Source organism: Camelina sativa, chromosome 5, assembly GCF_030686135.1.
Source record: "Camelina sativa cultivar CO46 ecotype springtype chromosome 5, ASM3068613v1".
NCBI classification, from domain to species: Eukaryota; Viridiplantae; Streptophyta; class Magnoliopsida; order Brassicales; family Brassicaceae; genus Camelina; species Camelina sativa.
In genome coordinates this window covers 33737852-33748811 of record NC_141884.1, presented here as the reverse complement: position 1 = coordinate 33748811, position 10960 = coordinate 33737852, and the positions used below count along the sequence as shown (strand labels likewise).

General features: G+C 29.0%; 1 protein-coding gene across 1 annotated transcript; it reads right to left on the bottom strand.

Annotated features, from left to right (window-relative positions):
- Positions 1–6878: 6878 nt before the first annotated feature.
- Positions 6879–9799, bottom strand: LOC104787684 (putative glutamine amidotransferase GAT1_2.1). The gene is made up of 5 exons (XM_010513288.2): positions 9630–9799; positions 9205–9518; positions 8614–9030; positions 8249–8458; positions 6879–7362 (listed from the first exon to the last, which is right to left on the bottom strand). Exons 1-5 carry the CDS (start codon positions 9727–9729, stop codon positions 7102–7104), a joined length of 1302 nt encoding a protein of 433 aa, XP_010511590.2. The 5' UTR covers positions 9730–9799; the 3' UTR covers positions 6879–7101.
- Between the last annotated feature and the right edge of the window lie 1161 nt (positions 9800–10960).

Genomic DNA, 10960 nt, shown 5'->3' with positions numbered 1-10960 from the left:
CTAAGTTTTGTCTTTAATACAATATATATGATTATTGAATACAATGTGATTTTTAAAAATATATTAGTACATATTCTATATTTTAAAATTAGTCTATCATAAATGAACTTGGTTACAATTTTGACTTTAAAAGTATGAAAGCTTTTTTTTTGTTTTAATTGGTTTGATTAGTAGTTTTATTTTTTTGTTATATGGTATATGCTTTTATTAGGAAATATATTATATGTTGAAACTAAAAAGTTGGAAAAAATATATTTTTGTAACAACGTATTTTTTTTAACCAACTATACACTATATAAGATATAAATAAAATAAAGTATGTAAAAAATGTTTAATTTATGATTAGTGAGAAAGACATGTATCATAAATATAGAACGCCAAGTGTCGCATTGACAGGCAAAGTTAGAAAAAAACTTTCTCATATTATATAAGATATATCTTCACCTTTTTGAATTCTATATATGTTTGTATCTGTTATGTTCTTAATATAACTTCGATGAAAAAAATAATGAAAAAAAGCTACAAATTGAAAAATATCTCACCGACCCTTGTGAAATTATCTATATATAAGTAAATTTGTATGAAAGCATGAATTATGATATAGGCGTAAAGTGGCCTGTGGCCGCCAAGGTTCTTTCGGTCTTAGGTTCAAACTGCGGATAATTATGAGAACACTATTTGGTACATGAATCATGCTGCAGTCATTTGAATTGATGGATCACCGACCATTGCAAATTTACAATCAACTCAATTTCCAACACACGTTTTGTGGTCACTAACATCATAATATAGCATAGTTGACTGATATGTTGACTATAAATACCCACATCAATAGATGAGTATCCAACGAGAATGAGCCATAGGTAAAGGATAATTTTGTTCACCTATATGATTATCATTTCTTTGTTGGTTTTCGGGCAAACGATTCATATGTCATGAACCTATTTTTACCTTTTTACGTGATATATGTAATATGTTTAAATCCATCAGAAAAACATGATATTTGAGACGATACCATATAACTTGCTCTGATCTTGGACCTGAAGGGATGTATGGACTTTAGTCCAAAACTTTTTAGTTATTAAAAAAAACATGTTATTTGCCACATTAAAGTGCAAAATCACATCTTACTTATCTGCTATTTTACCCTTTAATTTATATATCAAAAATTAATTATAACTATATATATATTTATATATCCAACCAGATACAAAATTTCATCCAAACTAAAAAATAAAATAAAGAGAGATAGATCGGTGAGATGTAAATCAATCATTTTAAAATAAATAGAAATTGTTACATTGAAAATTCTGTCATACTAACTTGTATTGATTGATCCAATACCAGATTAATTTTATTTGAACCAATGTAAAAATTGAAAAAATTTAATTAAATAATAAAAGAATAATTTGTTAGTTTCAATATAAATATATATCTCGCTAATAGAATAATTTATTATATATAGCTCATCTTTAACTGCTGTTGTAAAAACCATTCCTTATGTTGTGTTATTAAACTACAGTATCTTATATAATATGAGAAGGTTTTTCTCAACTTCTTCTAATAACATGACACCTGACTTCTTATATATCTGACACATGTCTTCATTTTCAATTTAATTCAAAACATTGGGTTAAAGAAACTTAAATAGATCCATCTCAATTCCCTAGCCAACAAGATATAAACTCATTTCAATTTTAATTCAAAACTATGGAGCAAAGAAACCAAAGAAACAAAAAAAATAGGCCTGTTCCCTAGCCAACATGACTAATTAAAAAAGTTAAATATATTTTCTTTCTTTTCCATGCCTCTCTGCTTCTACGAACTTGGCATCATTTCGAAGCATCAACTACATAATCTGACAATGTATTAATGCTTTACTTATGGTTGGTTGTCCCTCATTTCTTACATCATCATCAATTCTATCATCTGCTTTATTCCTCTTTGATGACCTAATTGGTTAAAAATCACATTATTTATTATATAGAAGTACTCAGATTTATCTTTCTCTACCAAATCTTTAATTAATTTTGGTTTTTTTAATTTAGTATTATTTCATAGCAAAAATCTCTATAGTTTACTTTTGTTAAAGAAAAATTAATCTATTAATCTATTTTGTTTTTACAATTCATAAAATTTTCACTTATTTTTTGATCGCAACTGGAACTTTATTACTTCACTATTTTTATCGGTTTCACATGTCAATATTTACTATATATTAAACTATAATAAAGTAGAGTTGTGAGAAATTGTCATTTGGTACTCCTGTATTTTTTTTAACATGTGTCATTTTTTTCAATTTTAATGAAATAAAAAGACACATTATTGCTAATCTAAAACTAAATTGTCTACACACATTTTTTAAATTTGGGACATTTTATTTGTTCAGTTTCTTTAGATTTACATTTACTTCTCTCAATCAATTACCTTTATGACATTATGGGTGGACATTTTCTTTTGTTCAAACTGTTCATGTTGAAATAATGCATATGACCAAATTAATTACAATTAATATGCTTTATAACTGTATTTATTGCCATGAATGTGACTACTCAGAATAATGTGTCAGTGAAATTCCTTTTCCCATCATTTCCCATGGTATTTTTTAAAAAATATTATTTCTTATGAAGTTTTTTTAAAAAAACATGATGTCTTGCAGTATGATGATTAACATATTAATTTCTCTAGGACTATTTGAAGAAATCGTTTATAAAGCCATGTCAATGTTTTTCTTGTTGATATCATAGTCTTGTCAATATTTATTAGCCTCTTTCAAAGGATTATGTTTTATGATAGTCATGATTTAAAGTTTTTGCATTGTTTTGTAATGTGATTTTTAACTTTCTAACTATAGTTGGAAGTCTTAAGTGATGAAGATGAGCCTAATGCTTGACTCCTAAAGCACAATCTCTTTGGCTTTGAACATTCAATCATAATATTATAGTTGTAAGTCCCTTAGATTTCTCCTCTTAAGTCCTCTGATATTCAACTACAATATATTTCTAAGTTTATGTTTTGTAAATTTGCTTTGTTTTTCATTTTTAAAAGTTCTTTATCCCCATTACAAAAAAAAAATATTTTACTTTGCATATTGATAAAAAGATTGAGCCTAATTTTACCGTGTAATACATATAGAAATAGTCAAAAGATCACATATTTCTTTATGCTTCTTTGGAATCACTTCCCAAACTTTACAACATCCTTTCGCATTACACGGAAAAACATTACAGAGACCTATTGTAAAATATTTAATATATATACACATATTGTAACCTTAATACTTTCATCATAGACATATGTCAATCATTAGAAGTGGTATAAATTATAGTAGATTAACCTGTACAAAAGCAAAACTACTTTTATATCACATTGGTATTGTTTGAGTTGCCAATCATACCTCATGTCTATTTTCCTGTAATCCTTACTCCATCCGTCATTATGCCGAAAAAGCTTACACTATTTCCAATGGTTATCTATATTTTATATTTTACATTTAGGGTATAATTTTGAAGAGATATGGTTTAGTATTTAAATATATAAGATTAAAAGCATGATGCTATTTTAGTATTTTTAGAATTTAGAAATGATTTGCTAAATTTAAAACCAAAACTTATTTTTATGCAATATGTGAAAATTGTCCTTTTTTAACACACTTCATAACTATAAACTGATAAATGTATGTATTTAAATTCTTTTCAAGGCATATATAAATAATATCATAAACTATTCATATATAATTTAACAAAATTTTATTTTATATACAAAATATTTGATTTTATAACCCACGCATCCCGTGGGTAACTTTCTACAAAACTATTGCATTTTTATACTACACCAAAACTTAGAGTAATTTTTTATAACTTTATTTACTTGGATTCATTTTCATTATTAAAATTTCGTAAAAAAAAATTTAATTTGTATTAGAATGTATAAAGAATAAATTATATTGAGGGATGTGATTGCATTTTTTACCTCACCAAAAATTAGCTGGTAAAATATATTTATTAAGTTCATTGTTGTTTACCTAACTTTCATATTTAGATTGTATTCATGTAAGTTATTTTCCAAAATTTTCATGTTTTTGTAGATGTCAGTGGTAATATAATTTGTGCAAACGCAAGAAAGAAAATAAAAAGATAGAGAATGCTTAATATGTCTTGAAAGTCTAAAGAGAGAAAAAACCATAAACGATTTATAAACATTGACATGGCTTTATAAACGATTTCTTCAAATAGTCCTAGAGAAATTAATATGTTAATCATCATACTGCAAGACATCATGTTTTTTTAAAAAAACTTCATAAGAAATAATATTTTTTAAAAAATACCATGGGAAATGATGGGAAAAGGAATTTCACTGACACATTATTCTGAGTAGTCACATTCATGGCAATAAATACAGTTATAAAGCATATTAATTGTAATTAATTTGGTCATATGCATTATTTCAACATGAACAGTTTGAACAAAAGAAAATGTCCACCCATAATGTCATAAAGGTAATTGATTGAGAGAAGTAAATGTAAATCTAAAGAAACTGAACAAATAAAATGTCCCAAATTTAAAAAATGTGTGTAGACAATTTAGTTTTAGATTAGCAATAATGTGTCTTTTTATTTCATTAAAATTGAAAAAAATGACACATGTTAAAAAAAATACAGGAGTACCAAATGACAATTTCTCACAACTCTACTTTATTATAGTTTAATATATAGTAAATATTGACATGTGAAACCGATAAAAATAGTGAAGTAATAAAGTTCCAGTTGCGATCAAAAAATAAGTGAAAATTTTATGAATTGTAAAAACAAAATAGATTAATAGATTAATTTTTCTTTAACAAAAGTAAACTATAGAGATTTTTGCTATGAAATAATACTAAATTAAAAAAACCAAAATTAATTAAAGATTTGGTAGAGAAAGATAAATCTGAGTACTTCTATATAATAAATAATGTGATTTTTAACCAATTAGGTCATCAAAGAGGAATAAAGCAGATGATAGAATTGATGATGATGTAAGAAATGAGGGACAACCAACCATAAGTAAAGCATTAATACATTGTCAGATTATGTAGTTGATGCTTCGAAATGATGCCAAGTTCGTAGAAGCAGAGAGGCATGGAAAAGAAAGAAAATATATTTAACTTTTTTAATTAGTCATGTTGGCTAGGGAACAGGCCTATTTTTTTTGTTTCTTTGGTTTCTTTGCTCCATAGTTTTGAATTAAAATTGAAATGAGTTTATATCTTGTTGGCTAGGGAATTGAGATGGATCTATTTAAGTTTCTTTAACCCAATGTTTTGAATTAAATTGAAAATGAAGACATGTGTCAGATATATAAGAAGCCAGGTGTCATGTTATTAGAAGAAGTTGAGAAAAACCTTCTCATATTATTTAAATATAATTTTGGGGTATAATTTTGAAGAGATATGGTTTAGTATTTAAATATGTCTTGAAAGTCTAAAGAGAGAAAAAACCATAAACACACTACTATGTAACCAAAAATTTCTCTACATGTTGAAATACTCTAATACTACATATAAAAGGAAAATTTAAGTAACACTAAACAAAAGAACCCAAAAAATATTGAAATGATCAGTATATTTTAAAAATCATTAAAATAACAATTGCTGAGTAAACAAATAAAAGAACTATAATATCTAAATTACTAAAATTCAAAAACAATATAAGCTAAATCCGTGCGTAGCACGGAATGACTTCTAGTTGTAGTATACTTTATAACTTTGACATAAAAATATCCAAAACTTTCTGTAAAGTTTTAGTTTCTGAATATATATATATATGTATATATATATATATATATATATATATATATATCATGTTCATTTCAATAGTTTTATACACACATGACACAACTGACTTCATTAAATTATAAACAAGCAAAACCACGAGATTCCATTTGTGTTTCAAAAGTGTTTTATAGATGAAATGTGTTTTTCCTCTGTAGTTGTTGTGCGACATTAATTTAATCAGAACGTTTTGTCTACATTATTGATATTTACGAGATATTACGAATACAAAAATCTGCCTATATGCCACGATATTTATATAATATGAATACAATTTTGTTAATCATTTTATGAATCATGCGTTTCCCATTACCACTTTATCACATCAATCGCCATCTTTCTTTGGTCCCCGTCCCACTGAACACTGTTACATTATGTACGTGAAAAAAGAAACTTACATATATATTACAAAACAATTTTGTTTGTGTAATCGTGTTTGGCATTTCTGTTCGGAATTGACCTTTTTATTTAGAGTAATATTAGTAACTACCACTAGACTCAAAAAGAATTGAGAAAATACCACTGAATCACAAAATTTTGGAAACTACCATTTTTCAATGATGTGAAAAATCAAAATTGCCCTCAAACAAAAACAAAAGATGTATCAGCATTACATGTGATCTTAATAAATAACGTGTAATACAAAAAAAAATGCATGTTATAAAAACAAAAGACAACGGAGATTCCAAGAAAATTTGAAATTCAGTGAAATAAAAATGAAGATCTTTGACTATTAAAGGGAGAATGCACACATAAGTATGTAGAGAGTTAGGATGACACTATTGTTGATGACATAGAAGAGGTAAAGAAGGTGGAGAATCAAGAGCAGTTGAAGAATGAAAAGAGAGGAAGTGATGGTGGTGTTGGTCTTCATGACTGTAGTTAATGGTTAAAAAGAGAGAAGAAAAAAAGTAAGGGATGAAGATGAACAAATATGGAAGTTGTTATATCTTTGAACTAAAAACAAAAAAAGAGTATTATGGAGAAGATGAAGACAATTATACTGTATATTTTGGGTACTATTTGGTCAAATGATAGTTCCTTAATTTCTTTTTAAAATTGTGCTATCTACTACATATAGTCTTTTATTTATTGGCTAAAAAAGCCAAACATTACAAATTTACAAGGTTCTTTCGTTGCAAGTCGTATGCTTATTGAAAGTAAGTCATGTAATACGTTTCCAAAGCACAAAAGTAACTTAAAACACACAAAAAAAAATTTTTAAAAGCCAAACTTAAGCATTAAATTAATGCCATTAATCAATACATCATTATAGTTTTTTAGCTGATGTCATTGAGAAGTGAGGTTGTGTTCATTGACTGAGGCATGAAGTTTTCTCTCCAACACCTCACTAGAGATCTTACCCATCAGTTGATAGAAAGTGATGAGCTCAGAGAGTCTCTCAACGTTCATCTTCTTCATTATGTTCATCGCTTTCCTCTGCTTCTCCTCATCAAGCCTAAGCTTTTCCGTAAATGATCCACCGTTCCTCATTGTCGCTCCCATCTCCTTCAGCCTCATCTCTTGTTTCACACTTAGAGCCGTATTTGACTGTCCACATCGAATGAAACAAAAACATGTGTTAAGCCTTGGTCATCAAATTCACATTTACAATGACTTTGGAAGTCGCATAGCTGGACCTCTTACTTATTCAAAAAAACAAAAAAATGAATACTAATTATGTATAGGAAAAGTGTATTTAGTTAAATAAAAGAATCACAGAGCAATAAATACTTTTTTTTTGCTTTTTTTTTCAATCAGAAAGACACCAATTAAAAATTAAACAAGTGAACCCCAAATTATTAACCCGTGCCGACAATATTATAATACAATAAAATTTTTATAAATTAATACTCGGTAAATTAATAATTTCTATAAATTAATATAATTCTCCGTCCCAAATTTGGCCAATGCAATTTTGGATACAATTCGATAACAATAAAATAATTTTTTTTTGAAAATCCTTTATAAATAATATGGTCCCATCAATAATATAAATTAAAAATTATATAGAATTATCAAAATATATGTATATATACACATTAATTTTTGTTAGAATTCATTTCTAATATTTGTACTATATCAGAAACTTTGACTGTTCTCTTCAAAATATGAGAATTGTTATTTTCTTTGTAATTGATTCTACAAAAATATTAGTTATAACAATTAATTTTTTTTTTTTGGTTCTTTTTTCTACCAAATTAGGAAAATCTTTCTGTAAATTAATAATTACTAATTATCGATAAATTAAAACCTTTATAAATTAATACATTTTCATGGTCTCAACATTATTAATTTATAGAGCTTTTACATTTAGCCCTTCCATATACGAAAGGCCAAATAACATTCCTAACCTCTTTCTCATCCCTTGCAATAAAATGGATCAAGATAATAATGTTTAATTAACAGTAACACAGAACGATTTGGTGTAATGTACCTCAAGAAACTCAGCCCCAACTTTAAGTTCTGATTCTATGGGTTGGTTATTCAACGAATAAGATCTGGTGTACATAGACCTAGCAAGCGAGAAGCTCCTGACAAGTATCTTTCTTTTGTTCTCCATTTCTGGATTGAGTTCCAATTTCTTAGGAACGGACAATGTGCTATTCAGCTTCTTTTGACATGCAATAACTGCCTTTGCAAATTCCTGTCAATAACCAACCACAAAAGAACATGAACTCAATGATCAGGTTATTTAGTTTAGGGGTTTTGTACCTGTAATTGTTGAAGTGTCACAATCTGAATTTAAACCCGCATAATAGATGTTATTGGAAAAGAAAAAAAAAAAACATAATCACGAACCTGATAAGCAACAGAACAACCAGGAAAATCAAATTCTTCGAGACCGTTCTTTCTCATCCTCTCTGGATGGAACTGTAAACCCACTAGGAACTTTCCCTCATCAGGATTATACATATCAGGATCATAAAACCCTTCAATCAATCCATCAGGAGCAAAAGCCATTGGCACGAACCTTTTCGCCAATCTCTTAACTCCTTGGTGGTGATAACTGTTGACCAAGATCTCCATCTTTTCTTCATCTAAGGAATCTTTAAACCATTTATGCAAAGGAGTGTTTTTTACTATCTTCACCTCATGTCTATAACCATCATAGTCATCATAATCGATGTGGTTTCTTTTGTTTTCATCAGAGACGTAATTTGTGACCTCTGTCTCAAGGTCTTGATAAAGACTCCCACCACAAGAAACATTCAAGACCTGCATGCAAGTTTCATTAGAATAGTTAAACAACCGTGGTGGTCTTATCCATTGATTGATATATATATTGTCTTCTACCATTCTAAGTGGCAAGAAAAATTAGTTGTACATTTTATTTTATTATGATTATTAAAACTAAAATGTTATGCTCCTTTTTAGACAAGGATACAATACCTGTGATCCTCTACAAATTCCTAAGTAAGGAATGTTCTGTTCTAGGCAGAGCTTTGCTAGGGCAAACTCAATAGAGTCTTTTTCCTTGTCGATAGCTGTATCACTTGCGTGTGTTTTTCTAATCTCGTCGAGTTCTTGAGGTGATAGGGAAGATAATTCGGACTCATATAGAGAAGGGTCGATGTCTTCTCCTTCACAGAGTAGAACTCCATGGATTGGTTTGAAGCTCTCTAACAACTTGTGAACACCAGCCACTCGTGGGACAATCACCGGTACAGCACCGTACTCCACAATAAGATCAAGATGGTACTCACCTAAACGGAAAAAAAAAAAAGCAAACATAAACTTTCAAAACGTCTAAGGGAAAATGGAACAACAAAACGTAGAACATTTGAAGGATATCCATCAAAAGGACTATATATTACCAACGAAATCGACGAACTTGTTCTTGCGAAGGGTGCGTCTAGAGACGACAAGGACGCGAGGGAGGATCTGAGATAGATCATTAACGCTTGGATTCTCCATTTTCTATGTGAGCTATATATGACCTTAGACGCAGAAGCTCGAGTGGTGTTTAGGTTATGACTTATGAGTTGAGAGAGGATGAGAAAAAATGGAGGGTGAATTTATAGGCTGGGAGGAGGAGGAACGATCATGCTCTCTTTTTTTCTCTTGACTTTCTTTGTTCAACGATTTTGGGCTCTCTTCACCTTCTACTGTTTACTGTTTATGTTGATGTAAATTGAATTGATTATGAAAACTCGTCGCACGTTTAATTCAAGGCATACAAAGGTCAATTATCATTTTCAAGGTGTCCAATGGTTATCTAACTTTTTTCTACTAATTTTTTTTTCTTTTCCTTTCGTTTTTTTTAATACTTCGAATTTTTTTTAACAAGTTAGTATAAAATAATAGACATGCTTTACTAATAGTTAGCACATTTATATTTTACTAAATCCACTATAAGAAAACACGCTTTTTGCAACGGAAAGCTACAATGACAATATGCTCTCGCAAATTTGCGACGGATTTGCAAGTAACTTACTATAGAGAACAGGATACTTACAATTCCCTCGCCAATTTTACGACGGAATATTTTCTCGCAAATTTGCGACGCATTAGCGATAACGCCTGATATATCATGGTTTTTGTGGTTTTTAACCATGATATAAGGAGTCTTTTAGAGTCTTTTGATGTGTTTCTAGGATGTTTTGGAGTCTTTGCAGGTTTTCTAGGATTTCAGCATGGATGGAGCAAAGTGGAGCAATTTGGAACAGTTTGGAGCAATAATCCGGAGGAATTGGATTCGATCAGAGGAGATGGTGTCGATCGACACCACTCTTGGTGTCGGTCGACACCCAGTTTAACCGACGGGAGAAGCCAATTTGGAAGTTTTACAAATCTGCCCCAAAGTTTTCCATAATTGCAAGATTAGTCCCTGACGTGTTTTAGGACATATAAATAGTATTTTTAGGTTTTACAAACCATTTACAAACCATTAAGTTGTTTTCTAGCAATTATTATTTTTCTGCAACCCTGTGAGATTTTGAGAGCTTTGGAGAGAGAGAGATCTGCTTTGTAGAGAAGAATTATTGAACTCCCTTTTACTCTTTTAATCTCTATTGCTTATTATTCAGAATTATGTTTTGTTCTTCATTGAATATGTCTGAGTAGTTTGCTTGTTAGGTTCAAGGTTTTTCATAGGGTTTTTATGAATTATTAGATCTGTTTATTTAGGATTCAATATCTTTCTAGA